This window comes from Arvicola amphibius, chromosome 1, assembly GCF_903992535.2.
Source record: "Arvicola amphibius chromosome 1, mArvAmp1.2, whole genome shotgun sequence".
In the NCBI taxonomy this organism is placed as follows: Eukaryota; Metazoa; Chordata; class Mammalia; order Rodentia; family Cricetidae; genus Arvicola; species Arvicola amphibius.
In genome coordinates this window covers 171,185,706-171,212,111 of record NC_052047.1, presented here as the reverse complement: position 1 = coordinate 171,212,111, position 26,406 = coordinate 171,185,706, and the positions used below count along the sequence as shown (strand labels likewise).

The 26,406-nt window shown below is 44.4% G+C and overlaps 2 protein-coding genes across 2 annotated transcripts in view; one reads left to right on the top strand and one right to left on the bottom strand.

Moving 5' to 3' along the window:
* Nucleotides 1–15,888, top strand: part of Gldc (glycine decarboxylase) — an 81,828-nt gene extending 65,940 nt beyond the window's left edge. Inside the window, exons 21-25 of the mRNA XM_038322913.2 lie at nt 2,472–2,583; nt 9,564–9,659; nt 13,175–13,347; nt 14,444–14,524; nt 15,238–15,888. Of these exons, the coding sequence (XP_038178841.1) occupies nt 2,472–2,583; nt 9,564–9,659; nt 13,175–13,347; nt 14,444–14,524; nt 15,238–15,381 (606 nt within the window). The 3' untranslated portion in view covers nt 15,382–15,888. The remainder of the gene's footprint in view (nt 1–2,471; nt 2,584–9,563; nt 9,660–13,174; nt 13,348–14,443; nt 14,525–15,237) is intronic.
* A 7,237-nt stretch (nt 15,889–23,125) lies between these two features.
* Uhrf2 (ubiquitin like with PHD and ring finger domains 2) overlaps nt 23,126–26,406 on the bottom strand; it is an 83,330-nt gene continuing 80,049 nt past the window's right edge. Inside the window, exons 15-16 of the mRNA XM_038321565.2 lie at nt 25,051–25,149; nt 23,126–24,124 (exon numbers count right to left, since the gene is read on the bottom strand). Of these exons, the coding sequence (XP_038177493.1) occupies nt 23,978–24,124; nt 25,051–25,149 (246 nt within the window). The 3' untranslated portion in view covers nt 23,126–23,977. The remainder of the gene's footprint in view (nt 24,125–25,050; nt 25,150–26,406) is intronic.

Here is a 26,406-nt window from a genome sequence, read left to right as displayed (position 1 = left end):
TTGCTGAGACCCTGGAGTACACAGTAGGGTGTACTCACATTGTGTGTCTTGTCGGCTTGGAGAATAAGATGCGAAGTCGCGGAGATTTGTTTGGTGGTGGTGGCCCGGGGAACTGTGTTTTCAGGGATAATTGGGTTTTGTCAGAGAACAGGCTTACCCCCGCCCCCACCCCTACCCCTTTGTCTTTCTCCACAGAAACACTCAAGCCAGAATTGATTTTCTGCAGCTTGTTAAAACTGGCCTGCCCACCTCCTGGAATGTCAAGTCTGTGGATAGGCACTCTTGCTCAGTTGCTAATTAGAGCAGCTCTTTCAAGCCTTTGTTAAAGGAAGGGTAGCCACTAGTGAGACAAAACCTCACACTCAGCTATACAAATCCTGCTCGGTAATTGTGGAGCTGGCTGGCTATTAGTGAATGCGGTGGCATTAGTGATTCCTTTTTCTTTTTAAAACAAGCTTATTTTGTGTTTTGAGACACAGTATCCTTATACTGTCCAGTCTGGGCACAAGCTCGTGGTTCTCCCACATCAGCCTCCCAAGTACAGGGCTATAGGCGTGAATGGGTCGCCATGGCTGGCTGGTATTTATGATTCCTTTTTATATATTATTTCGAGACATGGTTTAGGTTTATGTGTATGGGTGATGTCTGTGTGGATATCTGTGCACCATATCTACGCAGCGCCTGTTGGGTGCATCAGATCCCCTGGGGCTGGAATTGCAGATAGGTATTAACCACTATGTGGGTCTTGGGAATTGAACTTGGGTCCTTCAGAAGAGCTGTCAATGCTCTTAACTGCTGAGCCATCTCTTTGGCTCTATGATTCTTTTTTTCCCCCGCTTTCTGGCTTTCTTTTATTTTTGAGACAAGGTCACGTGGATAAAAGCTGTCTTTGAGCTCCTAATCCAGCCGTCTTTATCGCCCAAGTGCCAGCTTTACGGGCATGTGTTTCCCTGCATGGCCAGCTTCATTTATGATTCTTAATGAGAAGTGTCTTGGAAGAAAGAGCAACAGTTCTGTGCCTCGGAGCTTTGAAGCTGCTTTTAAAACGCCGTTGTTTGCAAACTATAGGAACAAAAACAATGAGAAGGAAAATCTGCTCCTTTGCAAATAACCAAATCCCCAGTTCCCTTTGATCCACGGGATCTGTAAATATGGGTTATTTGTGCAAATGTATTTGGGAAGGAGATCTTCTTACATATAGAAAAGGAAGGCCCCTAGGGCTGTTTTGGCCATATGCCTAGAACACCAAACAGAGCATGAGTTTTAGAACTAAATAAGTGGTGTTCATTTGAGCCTTGTTTCGGGCTGTTACTTCTCCCCTAGACGCTAGCTGGAGCCTCCTCCTTCCCCTTTGCAATCCACTGTGGCCACCCGCTAAGGACAGCCTCTCCCTGATGCCCACTTGCCCCTCCTGACTTCCTACCACTTTCACTGTGTGCTCTTACCACCGTGTACCTTGGGCCCATCCCACTAAGAATAAAATCCAGCTGATGTGGACTCGTGCTTAGAGCCGCAGCATTTATAGAGTGGTGCTCGGTAACTGGCGTGTGACAGGAGAGGCAGCAGTTAGCTGCGCCAAGTCCATGGCAATGCAAAGGCTTAGAACCTGAGGTCCCTGTCCATGTTGCTGCGGTGACGTCCATATGATCGTCTCGTGCCTTTCCCGAACTCTTGAGCTGCTGTTGGTCCTCTCCCTCATTTGGTGTGTTTCCCTTTTCCTTTTAGAGATCCAACCTCCACTCATAGACTCATTGTCAAGTTCATGGGAAAGTTGCTTCCTCCTTAGAAAGCCCACTTGGACTAATCTGGGGCTGCTCTGTCCTCTCTTCCCTTTGGTCTTTGTACCCCTGTTTTGATTCAGTTATGATGTGAGGTTCCTCGATCCTGAACATTGCTATAATCTTGATTTTTAAACGCCTTGCTCTTAGTGACTTTTATCCTGTACGACAGCAGGGACTCAGCCACCAGAATAAGAAGGATTGGATCTGGCAGTTGGCAAATGTGCATGGGAAGAATGTTTATGTTCCCCACGGCAGACAATGGAAAGGCAAACCACACACAATTGATGTGATGGATTTTGACCAGGATCTCATCATATTCCCCAGAATTCTCATTACCTCTCAAATTCATACATACTAAACAACAACAACAACAACAACAAAAAAACACTGCAACACTGTAACCTAAGGAACAGTTCTTAGATAGCAGAGGTGTGTAGGCTGCTACCTGCTGTGGGCTTTGTTATTACGACCCCCACCCCAAACCCCCAAGACAAGTAAAATTAGTGTTTGGTTAAGCATGGAAGAGACTGGCGGGTCTTCTTCCTGGAAGTTTCCTATTCATTTTCAATCTGCAGTGATGCTGAGCTGGTGAGCCCTTTGGGATGAATGTAACTGGGGGCATCTGCTTAGTCCCTTGACCATTCACCTCTCCCGTCCAATGGCTGATGGCTCTTTTTCTCTTTGTTGCAGATGATGGGAGGAAAGGGCCTCAAAGAGGCCACAGAAATTGCTATTTTAAATGCCAACTACATGGCCAAGCGATTAGAAAAACACTACAGAGTCCTTTTTAGGGGTGCAAGAGGCAAGTATCCACTCTTTGATTTTTCTTTCTCTTTCTATTTTATTTTTGTTCCTTTAGACAAACTATGCTCGATGTAGATGTGATTTTGCAAGGTGGGAGGGAAGCTTCTATTTCTTAGAATATACAAAGGAAAGTGTACCGTGCTTGGAAATATAGCCAACTTATTCATTACTATGTGCAAGCGAGCCCAGCCAAGTCTACACAGCCTAGTTCAGTAAGGGGCCTAAACCACAGAGAGAGAGATGTTCACATGAGCTGATCTAATCATTCACAGAGGCTTGTAGAGGTGTTGCAAAGAGTGGATCCCCTTAGACCAGGCAGGCAGAGTGGAGCAGTTCGATAAAGGAAACTGCTATTTATTATGTGCAAACATACAGGAGCCAGCCAGGTAAAGAGGAGTTCCTGTAGGGTGAGCTTGATTTGAAGTGGGATCAGAAGCAAAGGGTCCAATGGGATGAGGTTAAAAAGACAGCTTGAAGGTCTTTGAAGAATCTAGACTTAGAACTCTTGAGTCAGACCATAACCACTAAAGGTTTCCCAGCTTGAGGAAATCCGTGATTAGATTCAAGGTAGTGAAATGAGGGAGTTCCTGGAAGCACAACCAGTCGGACATAGTTACTCATTAAACGCAAGTGTGTTAGGTAAACATCTCGGCTTACGTCAGAGGTTCCTAAGGGGTAGGAGAACAAAGCCAACTAGAAGTGATTAGTGGTGGAAGTAAAAGCCAGGTAGGGGGGCTAGAGAAATGGCTTAGCAGAGTTAACCTGAGCCGTGTTCCCAGCACCCCCGTTAGGCAGCTCCCAGCCACCTGTAATTCTAGTTCCAGGTGATCCAGTGCCCTCTTCTGGCCTCTGAGGACACCTGTATGGACATGGCACACACACACACACACACGTGTATAAAAATGAAAAGAACCAGGTAGATGTTTAGAGATGTGGCTGTCTAGTTGTGGAAGGGGAAACAAGGAAAGAGCGTTGAGAGAGGAGAGCAAGGCGCCTCTAGCAGAGAGTGACAGTGAAGATGATCAGTGGCGCTGGCTTGGGCGCTTGGCTCCTCCAGCGCAGACAGTGTGCACATCTACACTGTTCATAACCTCTAATTTAAAGGCTGCTCTGGCCTTCGAAGTACGAATCCAAAGGAGGCCCTCAGGAGCTGGAAAATAAAAAGAAGTGAATAACCAGAAGCCCTGGGTAGATGCTCTCCAGAGAGTAGGGAAGAAGGGTGTGAGGAATATGTCTCCAAGCAACGCAACAAAATGCTCCTGCAGCTACTAATTAATTCAAACATGGCTCCTGTGCTGTGGAATCTATCCTGGTGTGTATTTGTTTAATAAGCAGCTTCAACATTTATTTTGTCTGGTCATGCACGTGATGTGTATGGTTTAATTCAGAAGTTTGGGGAAATAAAAAAGCATGGAGAGGAAATTTAAGTACTTGCATCCATCACCAGATAAAACTTCCATTTACTGCTTCTTGGTTGTATCCCTTCCTCCTTACCCTTATACATTAAGCTAACATCACAAATCCGGTTTGGGGGACTTTTATATCTGTGTGTGGGAGAAGGGACAGGAAGGGGTGTTCTCCCCCTTATGAACACATGTGGAAGTCAGAGGTTGTCATAGAGATGCCTTCCTCAGTAGCTCTTCCACCTTAGGTTTTGAGATGGTCTCTCACCGGACCTGGAGTTCACCATTTCAGCTATCAGTGGGTTTGGCTGACCAGAAAGCTTCTGAGATCTGCCCAGCTCGCTCTCTCTCTCTCTCTCTCTCTCTCTCTCTCTCTCTCTCTCTCTCTCTCTCTCTCTCTCTGCCCAGCTCTCTCTCTCTCTCTCTCTCTCTCTCTCTCTCTCTCTCTCTCTCCATACACACTCTACCACCACCCAATGCTCAGACTTCAAACATTCTCTTTCTTTCTCACACACACAGGCACACGCATGCTACCATTCAGTGTCTTTTTATATGGTTGCTTGGTATAGCAAGGCATTTACACTGAGTTGTCTACACAGCCCCACAAAATAGTACTCATTTATCTGTCTTTATAATGTGAGCGTTTTTCCCACATGATTACATATTCTCGCCCTTGAAGGTGCATGGCATTGTGTGGATGCCCTGTGAGTCTGTAGTCTCCGTTGTCTGTGCTGTGCATTGCTGCAAGAACAACCCTGCCTGCAGTGTTTTTTATTTGCTTTTAAGAAAAAAAGTCCGATTATTTCTCTAGGTAACTCACAGAAAAGCTTATGGATTCTTTAAGCTTTTTATACATGTGTCCTCAAACTATTTCCCAGAGACATTGTGTCAGTTGTTATTGCTAGTAGCAATTGAGAGTGACACACCAAGACTTTAGTGAGAATAGCCTGAAAAGCAACAAAAGCTAAAAAAAAAAAGTCTTTAATGTCATGAATAATGATATTATTGTTCTAATTTACAATACTTAAGGGTTTTTTTTTATTAATTTAATTATTGGTTGGCAGTACTAGGTTTTGAACCTAGGGCCTCATGCTTGCTAGCTGTCCCAGCCCTTAATTTTTTTTAATATTATATTCCACTTTGGCAGCATTACTGAGATATAATTAACATACCTTTTCATACAACTTGCTCATTTAAGTTGAACAATTCAGCCATTTTTAATATGTTCACTGATTGCAAAGTCTAGTTTTAAGAGCAGGAATGAATGTGACTTAAACTGAATGGGGGTGGTTGTCACCCATGAGAGAGGGTCATATGTCACCATGAACTTGGCATTTCTGTGGTGGCTTTGGGCATGGAGCCCCACCCCATCCTGTGGGACTTAAAGTACAAATGGATGGATGAAATTTCTGTTTGTTCTGACATTTTACCCCAGAATTAAATAGCAAGGGGCATTTCTCATCCCAAACTGAAATGAATTGGTGATTATAGACTTGATTTCTCAATCCCAAAGTTCGTCAAACCAAACGTTGGCTCATGTTGGCCTGCTAAGCACATTTGTTACACAATTTGAAAATTTCATATTTTGGGGCCTGAGAAACTAATACCATTGTACCTTCTGGGGACTCGAAATAGCAATGTTTTCAATAATCACATTGTGTTCTAACGTGTCCAACGGCACTATTAGAAGACCGAGGCTCATCTTAATCATATTTACTAGCACCAAACCAGACGTTGAAATTACAGATGCCCGTGAGGCAGTCATTTTAATGAACTCCAGGCTTGCCAGCACCAGCTCGTTTTCTGAGATTTTAATATTAACTAAACTGTCTCGGCTGGTAGTTTTTGTAGCAAACAAGGCTACGATAGGCAATAGTTAGGTGGAGAAGCTGCAGAGGTGGATATTCTGCTACAATGCAGAGAAAAAGGAACGACTTTAGGTAGGATTATTGTCTTATTGGTGGAGTTGGTCAGTCTCTTTTGTGAGATGTTTTTGTAGGGTTTTTTGTTTGTTTCATTTCTTTGCTTTATATGGGATCTCACTGTGTAGCTCAAGAAGACTTGACCTTGTGATTGTCCCATCTTATGGTTCCCCAGTGTTGGGATTACAGGCATGTGCTACCACTCCCCCACCCCCAGAAAGGATGGTACTGAAGAGAAGGAATAGCCAAACTGAACAGGTGCCTCATCTGTTAGGCTAAGTTCACGATGTGCTCTGAAGGGCCTGACAGCATTTTGCTAATGTTTCCTGTCTGTTCATCTTGGGTGAACCCAATGCTGCGGATTCCTGTCCCCAAAGAGGTTTTCAGGTGGCCCTTCCCTTGGAAGTGAGCAGTGGCTTCGCTGGCTGACTGGTACATGTTGTGACCAGGAACCCAAAGTGCCTTACCTCATTTCCAGGAAAAAGCTGTGAAGTTTTTTATTTTTGCCTCAGGTTACCACGAAAGAACTAGGAGGCTTTTGACTGCCCACTGAAGCTTTACAGAAGTTACTTAGTTCTAGCATGCTGAGGCAGCCTCTATGGGGATGTTGGAGATGTAGCCCAGGCTGTATTCTCAAGGGGAGCATGGAGAATCCTATCCTCCATAATACATCCTCGTGTTGTTCTGAAGACAGTTACACATGAGCCAGGCCACTTCCTTCTACTTTTCCTATTGTCCCACCCTCCTCACTTTTCCCAAATTTTGGTTCTTTTTTTTTTTTCTATGACCCCCCCCCCCACCAACTCAACAGTCCATTTTAATGCGTTAGGTGTGATGCCACCCAGTATAACGTGGTCCTCCTACCAGGGGCCACATCCTCAGACTCTCCCTGAGGCTCTGGACTGAGAATAGCTCCTGAGCTAGGAATTTTGGCCACCATGTTCTTGTACAGGCATCCTCAGCCTCTGTGAGTCCTCGATGGTCCTGTCGTACTCAGAAGACACTGTCGTTCCACAATCCTCCACGACTAGTGACTCTCCCGATCTTTCCACACACACACCCTTCCCGTTTCACATTCTTCTGACCTGGTGTCTTTCACGCTCTTAGCTACTGTCCTGGTTAAGCCTAGGGGAAACAGCTGCTCTCTTAGGTTGCCCCAACCTACCGTATGCCACAGTAGAACTGTGTGCCTTTCTCTTTAGTCTGCAGAGAGAGAAGAGCATCTTGGGATCCAGCCCCTGATAGCCACCAAGTTTAATGCTATGTCTTAGAGGACCCTTAGAGAGAGGGGGGATGCTCTTTGGATCTAGAGAATAACATCTGAACCTCATTTTTGGAACAGCGCTTTCTTTCCCCAAACCACTTGTCTGCGGCGATGGGGCCTGCAGATGGAATCTTGGCTTTAGCAGCACTGGGGTGGCTTGACTTGGTCAGATGGACTTTCAGCTGCTGCCACTCAACCTCTGCTTGCAAGATTCTCCTCTGGGCCCGCCAGCAGATGACGACTCCTCTGCTGCTGACGCACCTTCCCAGCCTCCTGCTAGCCAAATGCCATTCAGAACAGTAAACATTGCCAGCCGTCTTCCTGCCGCTGTTGTGGTTCCCCGTGGTAGCAGCCCGAAGAGAAGGGCTGACACTGAGATCTAGTATCCGGAAATTAGGAGCTGTGATTTTTTTTTTTCCTCCTCAAAATTTCTAATGGTTATTCCATTGGTCACTTTTTTTCTAAATAGACCTTTCTAGTTTTGAGTCTCATTCTAAGCAATTTCTTTCTTATCATGGTTGGAAACCAGATTTTACAAACAGGCAGCTTTAGTGTGTTCAGTCTAACACGCTCATCCTCTTGTTTTCAGACTAAAACAACATTCACGTGTATATTCCCTTAGCAAAGAAGCAGAGTGGCTCAAACCGCCGTTCAGGGGCCGTTAGGGACTGGGGGTTTGTCAGTGGATTCACCGCTGACTGAGAGCCGGTAAAACAGGTTATTGGGTTGGGTTTGCTGTGCGTGGTTCTGGACTGTGCATGTGAGTGTGAGGGGGTGGTAGGCGTGCACAGGCACAGGGAAGTAGAGCAGGCTGCTGGGCACCTTTCTTTGTCCTTCTCTGCCTTACTGCCTTGAGGTGGTATCTCATTGCTAGAAGCTCACTGTTTGAGTTAGGCTAGCTGGCCTGGGAGTTCTCCACCCCTACCAGTCCTCCTCCCCCACCCCGCATTCCTCACCCCCCCCTCATCACCCCCCCCCCTCCCCCCCCCCGCTGCTGCCCCTGCTGGAAGATACAGACATACATTTTGGGCCCAGATTTTACATGGGTGCTGGGGATTTGAACCCAGATCCTCATATAGGAAGTATTCTTACCCACTGGCCTGTCTTCCTAGGCTGGTAAAACCAACTAAGAAAAATTATCAACAGGTGGGCCATAGAATTTGGGAAACTCCCAGGAATGCTGATTGGTTATTAAAGCCGACTTGCTTTCAAGATTTTATGTATATTATTTTTAATTATGTAGATGTGTGTATATCTGGGTGTGGCTTGCAGAATGCAGTTCCCTCAGAGGCGGAAGAGGGCAACGAATTTTCTGGAGTAGGACTTACACATAGCTGTGAGCTGCCTCACATGGGTGCTGCAAACCAAGCTCTGGAAGAACTGGAAATACTCTTGACAGCTTAGCCATCTCCCTAGCTCCCATTACTCTTGGTGGTTGGGTCCCCATTAGCTCCTGATGGGCCTAGAAAAGCAGGCTGTTTATAAGCCAGATTGAAGTAAACTGACCCCCGTAGATTTTAGTCTCATTGATTCTTGTTGATTGACAGTGCCCCCCCTTTCTTTTCTTTCTCTTGTTTCTATTTCTTTTGGGGTTGTGTTTTAAGGTAAAGTCTTGGATCTATAGCCCCAAATATGTGATCCTCTTGCCTCTGCTTAGTGCTAGGATTACAGGTGGGCACCACCTCATCTGGTTAGCAGGGCTAATGTCTAATTCTTGGTCTGCAGCCTGAAATCAAAACCTTAGACACTCCTTTGTAGAATCACATAGAACTATCACGTGTCATGAACCTATGTGTATTGATGTGCTTACAGATGAAGTTATTTAACCTTGAAAGTAAAGCTGCCAAATTCATGAATCTTTAGCTCTCGAAAAAATCTGTATGAAAAGGATCAGAATTGTATTTAACTGTTTCAAGTAGATTTTAAGTATTCAGAATAGGAATTCCAGATAGCTCCTGCTGAGTGGTCTAGTAATGCCCCCATCTCCCTTCTCCCATTGCCAGGCTCACTGGTGTGTGGTGAACTGAAGCAAGACATAAGAGTGAGAGAGTAAATGAACACTTTATTGCCAACTGTAACCTTACCAAGTTCTCTTAGACTCTTGGTCCCGGCCGGTCTACACCGAGATGTATGAGTGAGAGAGTAAATGAATTCTTTATTGCCAACTGTAACCTTACCAAGTTCCTTAGACTCTTGGTCCCGGCCGGTCTACACCGAGATGTATGAGTGAGAGAGTAAATGAATTCTTTATTGCCAACTGTAACCTTACCAAGTTCCTTAAACTCTTGGTCCCCGCGGGTCAACAGCAAGTGCTGAACTGGCCAGTTGTTCACTTGAGTGAGGCAACTAGCTGATTCTCAACTTCAACTGACATCATGTTCTTGAACAGGGTATGTGGCTCATGAATTTATTTTGGACACAAGACCCTTCAAAAAGTCTGCCAACATTGAGGCTGTGGATGTTGCCAAGAGGCTCCAGGATTATGGTAAGTGGCTTTTGACATTCACACAATTGTTCCTATAGGCTATGGACCATGTTTCAGGAGCACAAACGGAGGTACAGACACCTAGTAAACTGGTGTTAAGTGGGGGGCTTGGACTTACTGAGAACCTTCAAAATCACAATGAAAAACTGACTCCCCCTGTGGTCACATACTCCTGCTCTTCAAAAGATATCAATGTGCATCTTGCAGAACCTCAAGCAGTCAAAATGTGCTAAAATTTAGATCCCAACCAGGCGGCGGTGGTACATGCCTTTAACCCCAGGAGATCTCTGAGTTCAAGGCCAGTCTGGTCTACAGAGTGAGTTCCAGGACAGCCAGGGCTACACAGAGAAACCCTGCCTCAAAAAAAAGAAAAAATAATAAATCCCAAAGAAAATGATTGCTATTACTCTTTGTCTGATAACTCCTCGCTCCTCTCCTGGACCTGGTAAACAGAACTCATGGAAAGGCAAGCTGGCAGATGAGGAGGGCAGCAGAGCGAGAGCAAGTCACGTGCAGAAGTGGAGAGCCAGGTGGCACTGGGTCCATTTCAGCTGTTTCCAGAGATGAAGAGCAGGCATGTGTTTTGTACAAAGAATGCCTTCCTGTCTCTGGAGAGGCCTCTATTAGGTGCTACGGGGTTCGTTTATCAAGGTCCTCATCAAAGTAACTTGCATTGTGCATCCTTCAGCTCTCAGAAATGTGGGGGTGTCTTTAGTCTTCATATGTGTCTATAGTGTCTGGGTGTGTACAAGTTCTTATGTGCACGTAGAAACTTGTTTGCACATGTGTATGCATGTATGCAGAGGCTAGGGTTGTCTTGGGTGTCTTCCTCTATTACAGTCTCTTGATTTTTGAGACAGTTTCTTGCTGAACCTGGAACTCACTGATTTGGCTAGGCCATTTGGCCACAAGCTCCAGGATCCATTTCTCTCTCTTCCTGACTCTGGGGTTATAGATGAGTGCTCCGGTGCCTGTTGGTGCTGGGCTCCAGATTCAAGGTCATAGGCTTGAACAGCTACTGCTTTACCAACTGAACCATAAGTCGACGGTTCCATCCCCTTTGCATAGATGTGGAATGCTATCTGAAGTTAATGACTCTTTCCCCATGTGTTTGCATTTTATCTAAATGTATGTAAGTACAGCACACGTGTGCCTCAGCCGTCAGAAGAGGGTATCCGATCACCTGGTACTGAAGCTCCAGGTAGTTGGTTGTAAGTCACCATGTGGGTACTGCATGCTGGGAATTGAACCAGCTCCTCTGCAAGGGCAGGAAGTGCTTTTAATCATTGAGGCATCTTTCCAGCTCCTTAATGACCTGTCCTAAGGAGCAGTGTGCATTTTGAAATTTTAAACAATTTTACTGCTGCATCTTGATGAGAGGCCCACACATGACTCCCCATAAATGGATGATCCTATCGTGCAGAATTACAAACAATAGATGGGAATATTAGAGAAAATGGTTATAATGAAATTAACAGTTCCTCACTGTTCCTTCTTGGCACCCCTGCAAGCTGACAACAGCAGCCCCTCCCCACTCCACCCTCTGGCTCACCTCCTGGCCAGGGGCTAAGTAATGGCCTGCTGGGACCAGCACTTACAGTTCTTGGATATGTTGTGGAGTCATGCACCTAACCGCGGCGCAGTCCCAGCGAGAGGAGCAGCTAGGAAAAGTGGCCATTTACATTACTACCCACATTTTCAAGTCTCATGTCTCTTGACCTTGACATAATTCTGATGTTTGATGGAAGGATTTCCACACTTGTCCAAAGCCAAGAATTGTCCTGGTTCCTAGCACGCCACATGTATTCCTAAGTGACATTGAATCAATAGCCATGGATGCTGCAAAACTGAGAACTCAAACTCTCAGGAGAGGCTCTGTCACCTGCACACTTGGGAAGCACACTGTGCAGCTGCTGTCACAGCATTTGGGGGAATCGTATCTTGAGACCAACATTTCAAAGTTATCCCAATCTGCCAGTTTCTAAGGTTCAGGCTTTACTTTGGTTACCTCCCTTCCTGAGTTAGGGTCAAGATCCACGATCTGTTGTTTCTAGAATAATACTGGATGGCTCCAGATGTGGAAGCTGCTAAAGCAGAATGTGTATTAAATTTGCTCACAAAAGGAATTGAGAACAGATTTTAATGGGCAGTGAAATCAGTTTATGCTTTTTTTTTGTTGTTGTTGTTTTTGGTTTTTTTTGTTTTTTTTTTTTTGTTTTTTCGAGACAGGGTTTCTCTGTAGCTTTGGAGCCTGTCCTGGAACTAGCTCTTGTAGACCAGGCTGGTCTCGAACTCACAGAGATCTGCCTGCCTCTGCCTCCCGAGTGCTGGGATTAAAGGAATGAAACAACTCCTTGCTGGTTAGGTGACACAGATGTATGCTTTTGTCAAAGGCCATTAAATGGTTTAGCTAAAATCTATATATTACACTGTAAGGTTTATTACAGAGTGCATGACTATTGAATTTGTTACTGAAGGACATTCTGAACTGCTTACAAAGGAAGGGTTCTGCCAGTTGCAGTGTTCTATGAACTACATAAGAAATAAGATGGGGCTGGTAATATGGCTTGGTGGGTAAAGCCTCAGGCTGCTAAGCCTGGTGACCAAAGTTCTATCCTGGGGACCCATATGGTGGAATGAGAGAAAATTCCCAAAAGGCGCGTGAGCATGCAAACACATACACACTAAATACACACAAATTTTAAAAATACGATGGATGAATGTGTGATTGAAGTATCTATAGGGGCTGGCTATGTAGATACCTCGATACCCGTGTACTTGAGTATTTTTATAAAGTAGTGTTGGGAAGCTAGTTGGCTAAGGCATGGAGGTATGACAGTAGCACCCTGTGGAATGGTAAGACCTGCCAGAACTTGGGAACCTCTGTTCTCTGGAGCAAGAGTCTCTGGGATGTGCATCAACAGGGGAGATTGTGCTTCATCTCGAAGTAGTTTCAGAGCCGGGAGCATGAATAAGGCCCCGGGTTCAATCACTAGTACTACACACCACAACGGGGCCACGGCTATGTCTGTGAAATGAGGAAAAGCTGTTTTCTTTGCTTTTGCTGAGAAAAATCTCTTTATTTCTCACTTCGTCGTACAAAAGAAAACAGACACAGGTGTGTTTATACTGTGTTCAGGAAGAGGCAAAATTTTCACACATACTGACCAAGTCTTAGTTTCTCCACACGGCAGATGGAGACAGTGAGGTTTGCTTGCCTTCTCTTTGATAGTTTCTCTTTGTTACAACAAACCATCATAAAAGGGTGGTTTTCTGCTGCTTCTCCTGAGGTGTTGTGACTCGAAGGCCTGGGGCATGCTAAGACAAGTTCTGCAGCTGGGTGTTAACTTCAGGCTAAAAGATTCTAAAACACCAACTGAAATGAAAGTCGCGCTCTAATTTTCTCATGATTGCCTGTCAGTATCTCAATTCTTGTCCTTGAAAAATGCCATTTTAAATATATATATATAATGTGTACTTTGACTTACACACATCCCTCTGGTCTCCCTTCGCAGGATTTCATGCCCCTACCATGTCCTGGCCTGTGGCAGGGACTCTCATGATTGAGCCCACTGAGTCAGAAGACAAGGCAGAGCTGGACAGATTCTGCGACGCTATGATCAGCATCCGGCAAGAAATCGCCGACATAGAGGAGGGCCGCATTGACCCGAGGGTCAACCCCCTGAAGGTACATGAGTGCTAATAATTTAGTCAAAGCATCCCACAGAATTGAAAGTAGTACCTGAAGAGTGTGCTGACCCTTCACAAACTTTCTGTGAAGATGAGATGCTTGCCTAGAATAAGACAGTTGTGAGAAACGCAGTTAGCCGTGGTGGGGCCTTACGAGCGGTAGTTCCTCAGGTGTGGTGGTTACTCCGCCGACCTTGGTTGTAGGAGCTGAAGACTCCACCTGTATCCAACTGATTGTGAAAGGAGAGGATGGAGGAGGGAGGCTCCCTAGTTGGAGAATTATCGTTGTTTGATACAGTGTAGCCAGAGTGTATCATAGTAGCCTTTGCTCACTTCCCGAGCGCTTGATAGGGTTAGTTTTTGTATTGGCATAGCAACCTGAGAACAAATTAATTGGTATTTGATTCCGCCTGGGAGTTTTGCAGTGCTTATGGCCCATGTGGAGGAAAGCTCACTATTTCCCCAACCTCTTCCAAAACACAATACTTTTTAGAGTCCCACGTTTCTGGTTCAGTGTAAAGATTGATCAGGAGGAGACACGGACAGCAGTGGCATCTTTATGGCTCTAACTCAGTGTGATGCTGGAAGTGCATTGTGCAGATACTAGGAGGCAAGGGCCTTGCTTGAAATACCTCACTACAGGGAGAAGAGTCCTCATAGGATGCTACATTGTAGCTATACCAACTTATGCAACTTACAATGTGCATAGCAGAAAAACAGAGGGACTGGTAGTCACCAGATTCAGGATTAATGGTCATCATGGGTGAGGATGGAGATGGGGAGGCAAAGTGAGCGTGTGGACAGCATCACCTGTGCCTGCTATTTTACTTTAAGAGGCGAAGCAAATGTGATTTTTAGGAGTTAAATGCTCATTCACTCTTACTGGGTGGCAGATATGCTCTGTAGATTATCCAACTTTTCTATTGGACATATTTCTTCACAAAAATTTTAGCAGCACCTCCACCCACTCCCTAGTTCAACCAAAACAGAAGCTTCCTCTCTGTGGGCTTCCACCAGCTCTGTGGTTGGTTGGGGTGAGGTGCGGGAGAAGGCAGCACATTGTTGACCTGACCCTCTGCCATATCTCTGTCCAGATGTCTCCACACCCCCTGACCTGTGTGACGTCCTCCCACTGGGATCGGCCATATTCTAGAGAGGTAGCAGCATTTCCACTGGTAAGTTCTCCAAGCTGAACTCAGCCAACCAGGGTGTTATTACAGCCCCTTGCCCCGAGGCTTTTCCTTCTATAGTTTCATTATAAAAAGCGTATTTGGGACGGCCGGTGAAATGTGAACTGTGATGGGGAAGACTTGGCCTTTGAGGGCTGTCTGAGCTCCCGTGGGGCACAAATCACAGGCCTAGGCACCCACAGGAGCAGGGGATTAACACTGAGCAGCAGTCCTGATCAGTGTGCTTGCTGTCACATCCAGCAGGGAGGTGGACTCCGGTGTGAGCTTTTCCTTTTAAAGGTGTGTGTGTGTGTGTGTGTGTGTGTGTGTGTGTATACGTGTGTACCGTGTGTGCAGAAGCTCATGGAGATGAGAAAAGGATATCAGACTCACTGGAACTTGAATTTCAGGTGGTTGTGAGCTGCTGTGTGAGTACTGGGATTCGAACCCAGGTCCTCTTCAAGAGCAGTCAGTGCTCTTAACCAGCGGGTCATCTCTCCAGCCCCCTTCCTTTCCTTTGGGGTTCATCTGTGGAAAGGACATCTAGTCCCAGAGGCATAGAGACAAGATCCCAAAGTTGAAATGGAGAAAAATGTGGATTTTAGCGCTTGCTAGGCCAGTGAGAGGTGCTTTGGGCTGTGGGGACATCGATGGCTATAGCCTCCTTCCCCTCAAAGGAAGACTCGGAACATCCAGAACTTCCATCTTTTCCTTTTCAGCCCTTCGTGAAACCAGAGAGCAAATTCTGGCCAACCATTGCTCGGATCGATGACATCTATGGAGATCAGCACCTGGTTTGCACCTGCCCTCCCATGGGGGCCTATGAGTCCCCATTTTCCGAACAGAAAAGGGCCTCGTCTTAGTTCTTCCTCCTTGTGTTCAGAGGACGATTTGATGCCTCTTTCTGGAGCATTTGACACGCAAGGATATTTCCTTCCCTGCCCATGGCTCATGCAGGAGATTTATATGCTGTATATTCTGTAATCTTTCAAGCTAATATAAACACAGTGAGCACGGTGAGCAGCGGCTACCTGCTGTAGGGCAGTTGCTGTTCCTTTTGCCTTGATTGGGAGCCGTTTAGTTTTAGGAATAGAAAATCTGGGGTGTGCTAGCAGTTTTAACTTTTTAATTCAAGAAGTTTGCAGAGCCTATGCTGGCAATTCGATAGACGTTCTTTTTGTTCCAAATAAGTCCTCGTGGACTGTGCCCTCGGGGAAAGCCCAGGGCAAATGTTTACATTTTGTATACACTGAAGAATTCTTCCTCACTAATGTGCCTGATCTGTCACAGCATTTGACTGTTTTCCTTTCACTGTGTGGAATTTTTTTTATCTGCTTTATTAGTGTTCTAATAAAACTGAATTTGAATAATGCCTCCCCGTTTTATTTTCATACCCATGATGCCCCAGACTCACAGGGAACTGAAGGGCAGTGAGAGCATTCGATCCAACAACTACATTTACATTGTTACTCTTGCTTTTGACTGGCTAACAACGGTCTGTACAGTCCATTTACCAGAGAAGGCCATGCTGGCTCTTTTCATTACCAGCCATCGGTAACTTAACCTTAACTTACAGAGGAAGTTCAAGTAGCAGTTTCTTTGAGTCATTTAGCAGTAAGTCCAGAGACAGTAAGCCAAGGGCTGGTGGTTCTTTGTGAAGAGGGGAAGAAGCCTTGGGTGAACGTGGAAGGAGTAGATGAAGTCCTAAGCAAAGGGGTATTATTGACAAGGACCAGTGCCCCAGGCTGATGGAAATTGGCAAAGCCTTATCCATGCCAAGCTCAGGAAATTAGCAAAGAGTTCCTTGTCTGTGCAGATATTGGCAGTATGTGCAGAAACTCGAGATCACCCTTCCTCCTGGAAGACTGCAGTCTGAGACTGCCCCTGCACAGATGGATTGAGACAGCTACCTCCTCCTCATGCTGTCCGTCATAAACATAAACCTCCTAAAGCTCCAGGCTGTCATGCAGTGGGGGCCATTCAACAGAATAAGCACGGCCCACCCGATCTCAGCATTTCTGTACATCTGTCTGTACATCTGTCCTTCCTTCATAATCTTGTCAACTCAGCTAGGTTTCCAGGACCAAGCTGCTTTGGATGCAGCGACCCTTCACTCACGCTCTCCTGCATCTTTTGCATCCAGTCCATATCTTATGACCTCAAGATGGTTGCTCTATATCCAGGTATCGCATAGGCCAGCTAGACGAGAATGGCAAAAAACAAAAAGGAAAGGCAGATCCCTTCTTTCCCAATAGTTCCATCCAATAACTCTGCTTACGTTTTAACAATAACCTAACTGCTTGCTACAAGGGAGCACAGAAAGTTCTATTTGGGCATACTGATGCCCAAGATGAAACGTGTATTAAGAAAACGGAAGGATGAGTTTGTGGTGGGCAGCTAGCCTACCTGCCACAAATAAGTTGCCCCCAAAGTAGCAGTCACTTGTGATGCTCACCTGACAGCTGTGGAGCATTGCTGTGCAGCTCTCTATCTGCCTCTTTGCCCCAACAATTATTCAATCACCAAGCTTCATTTAGTGATCTGAACAGGTTTGTGTGCTCTTATGAATTCTCCACTAGAGTCCGTATCATCTCACACATAAAAAGCATACAGGACAACTTTTTTAGCATAACAAAAGCAGGACCAAAGCAATGGAGTCCCTGGCTCCTTCTTCCTCCACTAATAAGTGACAGCTGCAGAGCACTTCTCAGTCTCAGGTACTGGGTATCTGAGCGTCACATTTGATCCTCACAAAATATGCCGACTTCCCAGAGGTTACACTTGATAAGAGGGAGAGCCAGAATTTGATCCTAGCTCCAGTGCCTGTCAGCCAAGCAGGAGTCCACACTGCCATGGCAAAGGCCAACCTGAAGACAGCTTTTCCCAAGCAGGAAACCACTCTCTGAGCGTAGGAGGGCATTGAGCACTGTGGTCCTTTCTCTGGCAGTACCAGCGCGTGGAAAGAAGATGGAGCCAACACTGTCCCACTTGGCTAAAGTGCTTGCGGTTGATTGCTAGGGCAGTTTCCCCAGGTGGCCGCCCATTACTTATCTTCAGAAGGTAACACAGATAGCCACTTCTCCTACAATATCACACCTCTTATGTGTTTAACTCCTGCTTTGCTGGTCCTCTTCCCCCTCTGGGTCTTGATCTGCAGGTGATTTTCCACCTGGAGCTTTATCCCCTCAAGCCTCCCCCCCACTTGGTGTGGCTCTGTTCCCTCAGTACCTCATAAAGATGTTCCTTTAATCCCCAAGAAATGGGCAACTTTTTTATTTTCTTTCTCGGAGTTTGTTCCCTCATTAAAAAATTATTTTTGTTAATTCAGTTTTTTGTCTGTCTCAAACTAAGTACTCTAAGAAGAGGACCATATCTCAGTCTTCACTGGATTCTTTTTTAAAAAATATATATTTATTATGTATACAATATTCTGTCTGTGTGTATGCCTGCAGGCCAGAAGAGGGCATCAGACCCCATTACAGATAGTTGTGAGCCACCATGTGGTTGCTGGGAATTGAACTCAGGACCTTTGGAAGAGCAGGAAATGCTCTTAACTTCTGAGCCATCTCTCCAGCCCCTCTTCACTGGATTCTTTGCATTGAGGACTTCCTATGTTGTATTCAGTTAGAACTAATACCTCGTGAATAAAGGAATATGATCCTGAATCTTAGCGCACAAAACTAGCACTTGCAACGTTTGCTGTGTGAGTTTTAAAATGTGCAAAAAAAAAAACAAAAAAAAAAACCCAAGCATTGAAGACAGCCTCTGGCTTCATATAAAATGCACCCCTAATAAAAAAAAGTGTTTATTTTGGTAACACACATCCTAAAGTCTGGCCCTCCAGCTGTTCTTAGCTATACAAGATTTGTATTAAGTACAAAGTTGTGTAGATGTGTCTTCGTGCAGTTTTAGACTAGGAGTCTGAGAATAGTCTGTGCCTGTGTCCTATGAACTGGGCATTCGTCTGTCTCGTGGTCCCCATCCCACAAGGACCAGGGAGGGCCCTGGCTCATCAAGAAACAATGAACTCCATATGCTTGGAAATGTCCCCAATTCAGTGTGCAGTCCAATGCTCTGCAGACCACCCAAAGAGCAGACATTCCAGTTTCCAAACTTCTTGTCTTTCACTCCAGAAAGGGCCACTTAAATATCCTACACAGCCAAAAAACTATTTTGTCATTGAATATAGCATGTTCCTCCTCTAGGGAAAAGACAGCGTTTCACATTTTTTTCCCCTTATACTTTAGAGATCTTTCTAGAACATAGGTCTTCAATAGGTGGGTCTTCAGAGGCAGGATTTGTCAGTCTTGTCAGTTTGTGCAGTGGGTTGGACCGGGCCAGGAGAGTCCTGGGAATCTAGCTGAAAGCGTTCTTTTCCCGTTTTGAGCAAGCCCTCTACTTCTGAGCCACATCCCCAGTCTTTAGGAAGATACCCTTTTGGCTTGGCTGAGGCATCCATTGCTGCTCCCAAATGAGGTATCGACACTCACTGTGCACTTTAATCTGCTAGGCTGTCCTGTCTGAGCCACGTCAAGGAAACTCCACCACCACCAGGTTTCCTATCTCCGACCATGTAATGCAATTGGAAGGGCACTATGCAACTGCCCAAACCTGAGGCCACCACTAAGGAGGCAGGGGAATGAAGGTCAAAAGGCCTTCAATTTTGAAACTAAACAGTGATCTGAGAGCAGAGTTGGTAACAGCGGTCCCAGGATTGTCATAGAAACACCGAGTGGCAGGTGGAGGGGGATAGAGGAGGGCCAATTGTTCAATGCTAAGGATGTAGAATACCTTAAGTTTTGTGATCATGTGATTTTTTTTCCTCCCTGGTGCCTCTTTCCTGTCAATAATGTGATTTCTGTTTCACTTTATTGGCTGCTTCGCCTCACACTTTATTACTGGTGATGTTAATCTTGACTGAATCTGGAAACCAACTAACTAAATGCTTGTCTTTGAGGGCATTTCCAGGAAGGAGTAAGGGCATCACCTTTGACCAGCAGCCCCGATGTGAAGCAGTCCTCTGCCTGCTCTCATCTTTGCTCCTTCATGTGGTTTTACCTACTCTGTAGCTGTGGCTGCCGCCATCCCTCACTTCTTTCAGCCTTCCATGAGGTGCAATGCAGACCAGTGGTTCTCTGGGAACTCTGCAGGCTTCAGCAGCTGCTGGGTTCTTAGCCTCTCCAGTGCACAGCATTGTTGAGACTACCCAGCACCGCCTGTGTAAGCTGGTATAATAAATCCCTTTTCATGATTCTGTTCCATTCCTCCTGAGGATCCTGATACACACACTTAGTCCCTATTCAAGTGTCTCCCAGCTGGTACCTCATGCATCTTCAGAAGCATGTCCCCTGAAGACTCTTCCACCTCTCAGAGAGGGCAAAAAAAAAAAAATCTCTATTTTAGAATTAGATCTCTCTCTAATGACACAAAGGTAATAATGTGGCAGGTGGCAGGATCTGCTGCCAAGTACTGGCAAAGGTTTTCCATAAAAGCGGTGTTTTTTAAATGATACCGTGGTGATTTTGACTGGCAACCCAACCCTCTCCTCCTCTTCATTGTTGCTAAGGGGAATATTTGTAAAAACCCATTAAACATTATTTCAATTTACTCCCCATCAAAGATGCCTTGCTTTTCTGTTAAAAATTAACTTAAAATGTAAGATGATGTTGGACTGTGCATGTAGCTCGGTGCCAGAGCCTTTTCCCAGCATGTATGAGGACTTGGGTCCAATCTCCAGCACCACAAAGCAAAACATGCAAACTGAAATGAACATTGGACAGAACTTATCTAAAGTGGATTAGGGAGAAGAGTGAACCAGTATTCGTTCCTCCATTGGAATCAACATACCACTAACAGTATTAAAAGCAGCAGGATTAGAAGGCAAGGAAGGGAGCCAGCTGCAGGGAGCTCTGCAAACCTAAGAAACTGAAGTCTATTTAAAAAGCAGTCTGTGCACTAAGAATCCCATTTCCTTATTTTCTAAAGACATGTACCTACTTTCTGAGGTTCTTATCAAGGTACCACAGACACACACGGTTGATGAGTTTCTGTGACGCTGACCATACAGAGACAATCAACACTTACCTTGTTTGCCTGGCTCCACACATCCCTAATGGTTCCTGTGTTGGGTTTAATCCATATGACCTGCAAAGATTAATTTGATATACACAAGCCTGGGTAGCAAAGGATCCAGATGAAGTTTATAATTACTAATGAATAATAACTAATAATATCCAAAATCGTGTGCCATCCTGTATGCCCTTAGAGGTGCACGCTCAACCTGTCACATAACTAAAAGATCTGCTTTCACAACTTGATCCTTTTTACTGTTTGCACTTGTTGGTCTGGGTGTGGGTCTGTGCATGTGTGGAGGATAAAGGCAGATGCCATGGATCTTTCCTTTATGGTTTTCCATCTTTATTCTTTGAGATGGTTTCTCACCTAGTTAAGTTAGGCTAGCCAGTCCATAGGCCACTTGTTTCCTCCCCTCCCCAGGTTAAGGTGCATGCTGCCATCCTGGTCCTTTTCATTGGCTCTAGAGTACTCCAGTCCTCAGGCCGCTTGTCAGGAACTTAACCAGCTGAGCCGTCGCCCCAGCCCACACATCCTTGTTCAGTGTTGTCACAAGCACCTTGGTCTATATTTGACCCCTCTGACCTCTTGCCTTTTGTGGGAATAATCCAGGGCCATTTCTAAGAGTAGAGAAGCTGTGCTGTGGTCAACAGGAGTAAAGGTTGGACCGAGTACACAGAAAGAATGGCAGGAACAGGAAAGTTCTGAGCAGACAAGGCCGGGAGTAGCCAGCATGCTCTGAAGGAAGCAGGTGAAGAGAGGAAGCCTGGATGGGGTGGGATGTCTTTCCATGGAAGCAAACAATCTTCACATTTAAAGAGCTTTTTAATGGAACTGCATGACAGGAATCAACTGGGTGCATTAACAGGCCTCGTGCTTTTCCAGCAGACTGGAAAGCTCCAGGGTGGCTCCAGTCTTGTGTGCTGAACTTCCATCACACTAGTAAAAGCACATGTGTACATCTGAGTGTGGTAGTTTTATTTCCTACACAATGTGTTTTGGAAGATCATTGGGGACATTTCCCCAGAGTGTTTTTTATGAAACAACTCAAGTCCTGAACTCCTGGAGAAAGGTTGGGATGCAGAGGCCCAGAAGTGGTCAGTCATCCTTAGGAAAACAGACTTCCCTAGTGGTGCTGCACTGAGGACTTTACCCCACACTGATGCCTGTTTTCTGAGTAGTCACAGGGCCAGGTCAGGCATTCTTTGTAAGTCTGGCATAAAGACAGGGTAACAGTAAAATCAACATGCTTCTCAACACAGAAACTACAAGGAATATTATAGCCCCCCCGACAGAAAAATCTAGACACTTTAATTGATTAAAAGAGGCTATTTCAAAAGACAATGAGAAAAATACTCCCCATAAGAGACAGATGGACAGGCTATTCAATTTGCCAACGAAATGGACAACAGGCTAGTCATTTTGGAACAGGGAACCTCACTTGAAAAAATGTCCTCCCATCACTGGTCTGAAGGCAAGCAAGTGGGGCTTCTTGATTGATGACTGATGTGAAAACACACACACACACACACACACACACACACACACACACACACACCTTTCTACTGGCAAATTTAATAACTAACCATGGCACTGTGTTTCCCAGAAACTTACTTTAAATTGAAAAGTAAATCAAAAAACAAAAATGAGTTTTCTGTTTATCCTTAGGTAAGAGCTTACACGGGAGAAAGTTCAAGTTACAAATTTGGACTTTAGTTACCCCAGTCTACTGCAGGAGCAAGGGTGGGTTTAATAATACCTGCCTCTTAATGGTTGGAAGGATTATGTTAATCCACATAAAAATATATATAAGTCCCAGCATGTAAGAGGCAGAGGCAGGCAGATAACAAAGGGTTCCAGGTTAGACTGATTTACTTAGTGAGCTCCAGGCTGGCCAGGGATTCATAGTGAGACCCTGTCTCAAAAAAGAAAAAGTGAATAATACAAACTTTCAATATTCATATTGAATATTAAATAACAATATTCAATAATAAATACTAATAAATTAACAATAGATGTGTATATACATCTGTGTATTTGATTTACTTTCTGAAATATCAAGTAGCACTCAAGCCTAAGATAAAAGCTGCATTTAACAAAGGATGGAGAGATGGCTCAGCAGGGCAGAGCACATGCTGTTCAGTTCCCAGCACCCACACTGGGTGACTCGTCACCACCTTTTACTCTAGTTTCGGGGGATTTGATGCCCGTTTCTGATCTCTGTGGGCACTGTATACAGAGTATATGTACAGACATGCAAGAACATATATATACACCCATAAATAAAAACAAATGAGAATCTTCAATAAGTAGTTGCATATCATAAAAGTTAGGATGTTCATTTGAAGAATATCCCCGTTTACAGTTAAGCCAAAGGTGAAATGTGTCCTTACTGTGTCAGACTCCATTCTAGCTTTCATACCAAAATCAGAGTGAACATGTTTCAATAAGACACAATGAAAACCAAAACTGATTTACAAAACTCCACAGAACAAGCCAGAAGAATGTAAAGAAGTAAAGCTCAATGTGCCATTGTCTGATCATAAAATATTTATTAAGGAATACTCTTAAGGAATATAGTGAATATAAAATTTAGGATCACAATGTGAAGCAATTTCAATCTTCTCAAAAGTCAGCACAGCCCTCATAATCTGCAGATGGAAAACTAGTAAGAATTACTAAAGCGGCCAGCCTACGACAGAAGTGGCTGTTCATGAACATTTACAATTAGAGCTTCAGACACTCTGTCATTGCAAAACCACACCACATTACACTAATGCAGCAACGACGCATTCATATTGTTCTCATTAGTCATTAGTAGTCAATTTGCATAAAACACCAGAAAAAAAACCACAATGGAGATCACAAATGAGTTAAAAAGTGAACCTGTTCTTGTAAAACACACACTGTGATGGAAATAGACACATTAAAAAAGTACTATGCATATTACAGAAGCTGTGTTCATTCCGACAATCTCATCTGTCTTCTTTCCTGGAAAAGCAAATTACAAGAAACAGGCACAACTAATATTTGGGAGGCAGTGTGTAGCTAAAATCTCATTTAACTAATTAGTCAATGATTTTTTTTAAAATCCCCATAAAATCTTTTCTGTCCTGAGGTAGTTGCAAAATAAATCATAAATTGGGTATCAACTACAGTGGAGGCTTTGACTCTTCATTATGAGCTGTTACTGAGAAGAACTACCTTTTGATGGCTAAAAGACAGTGGAGAATGGGCCTCTTACTACACACACAGGAGGATGGCTGTGGGAAAGAGGAGCAGCTGCTTCCAAATGAGAGACACGGTCCAGCATTGCTTTAACCACCCCCCTCATTTTAGACTCGATACTGTCCAAAAGCCACCGGGAACAACACAGAAGCACGCAGATCACCGCCCTTTGCTGTAGCCAGGGAAGAACAGGTCAAGTAGAGTCTGCAGAGTCTCATTTAGAATCATTACATAATTCTGGCCGAGATCATGCCGACAAGCAGGGCAGGAGAAAACCTGGGCCTTAAAGGAGCGCTGTAAGCAATCCTAAGGTGAAAACAAAGGAAAATACACATAAGGGAAGTGGAGAGGGATGGAGGAAGGGAGACAGGGCAAAGCAAGAAAAGAGGGAGAAAACAGCTACAATTATATGGACAATCACTCAATAGTAATGTTCTTAATAAAAACTAGACACTTCCTGCTCATTCCAAGAGAACAGTTCTGAAGGCCTGAATCAGCACCATGCTGTCTACAGTCATAGCTTTCCTAACACAGACTGTGAGACTTCCGGTAAGTGACTCAAGTAGCTTGTGCTTCATTTCCTCAGCTAGTGAGGTGAGAGTCTAGGGATGCTTCCCACTACCTTAACCTTATTTAATCTTGAAAGAATTCTGCTGCACAGAATTAAAATATATTATCAAATCATTAAACATAATAGGTCCTCTGAAGTACGTTCAGCTGTACTAAATCCAGAGCTTACTGACGTACGGGTAGGCATGAATGTGTATGTAGAAGATGTTTCCATCTCACAAAGGTAACTAAAGTTAAAGTCAGATCAGCACACAACACCACACGTGGTACAGCAAGCTTTTAATCCATCTTAACTAAAGCTTGATTTTCCTCTTCAAGTGCCTTGACAGCACAATATTCAATTTACCTGAACATCCTGTCAGAAAGGACATTTTATTAAATACGTGGAGCTCTTTCAGTTTGCAGTACAGTGTGTGAAACACTCGCCAACTATTACAGAGGAAAATAGTGGCACTGTGGTGTCTTAGTCTCCACTCAACCCTTCCTCAGTTCACGTACAATAGGTGAATCTAACTATAGGGATGAGAATTACTGTTATTATGAAATCTTAAATTGCATTTACCATCAAGATGTAAAATAAGTGTTCTAACTAGCAAAGGGCCCATGGTGGCACCCACTGTGTGGCCAGTCTAGAAAGGGAAGGTGACACTGTACTCACTCACCTTACAGACATTGTGCAAGCACTCTGTTGTGACAGGCTGATACACCAGCTCCTGGCAGCACACACACATGAACGACTGTTCCAGTTTTTTCAGAAAATTCTACAATGTTGCCCAACAGGAGGAAAGAAGAAAAGATTAACAGCTCAAAATATTAATGAATTCTAAATGATGACATAAAACCTTTGTCACTTTTAACAGGCTTTCTACTAAGAAATCAAGTAGTGACTTTCTAAGATTAACTAACTAAATGAAAGAAACTAAGGAAACTTTATCAAAGCCCCTCAAAACTTGACAGTTTAGTGGTAATAACTATTTTATTTTGTTTGTTTTTGTTTTATTTTGGGTGTTGTGCTTAACAGAGAGAGGTCTTTCCTAACACAGAGCAGGCGGCAAACTATTCTTCCTTTCTGCATAGTTGGAGCTTCTGCCTTTTGAGTTCTGGGGTAACAGGAATGTGCTACCATCTATTTTTGACTTAAAGGGGCAGGGATGAGGGAGCTGGAGGCAGACAGCTCAGCAGAGAACAAGCTTGATGTCAAGCCTGACAACTTGAGAGTCACCCCCGAGAACCACATGGTGGAAAGTGAGTTATCCTCTGACCCCCGGTATACCAAGAAACACACCCACACACAACGTCCCAAGGAACGTGGTGTACCACTTGCCCGTCACTGTACATACAACAGAAAACAGGCAGCTCATCACAAGGCCAATCAGTACTATGTCTTACTTATTCCATAAGTTCCACTGCATAGATTTCAGCAAATTAAATACATTAGCTGGTCAGTCTTTCCCTGTAACAAGCTACATACAATGTTTTCTTTTTTCTTCCTTCCTTCCTTCCTTCCTTCCTTCCTTCCTTCCTACTAAAACAGCTCTAGGCAAGAAACCTATTTATCTTCCTAAGATGCTGTGTACTATTTTGCTTCAATTACAAATCCTGTATTTTCCAGGGGGGTAGTATTTATTTATAATGAAGTGCAAGTGCAAACATACTCAAATGATATCCTGCATCTTCAAAAGCCATCATTACTTCCATTTTTCCTGGCTGTGTGTGCCCTTCCTTCCTTTCTTCTTGAGAAAGGTCTCACTCACTGTGTAGCCCAGATTGGCCTGGAACTCGAGAGATCAGCTTGATTCTGCCTGTGCTTCCTGTGTGCTAGGATTAAACTATGCACCACCATGCTTGGCTTGTTTGTGTTTATTAAACTAGAAAAGGGTGGTTTTCCAACAGTCATAAAGATGATCATCTATTTGTTTTTTTATAATAATAATAATAGATACTCTTTAGGGTTTCTTTTTCACTAATAGGAAGAATTTATAAGCTCTTCAAATTAAAACATCAAGAAATGTTACATT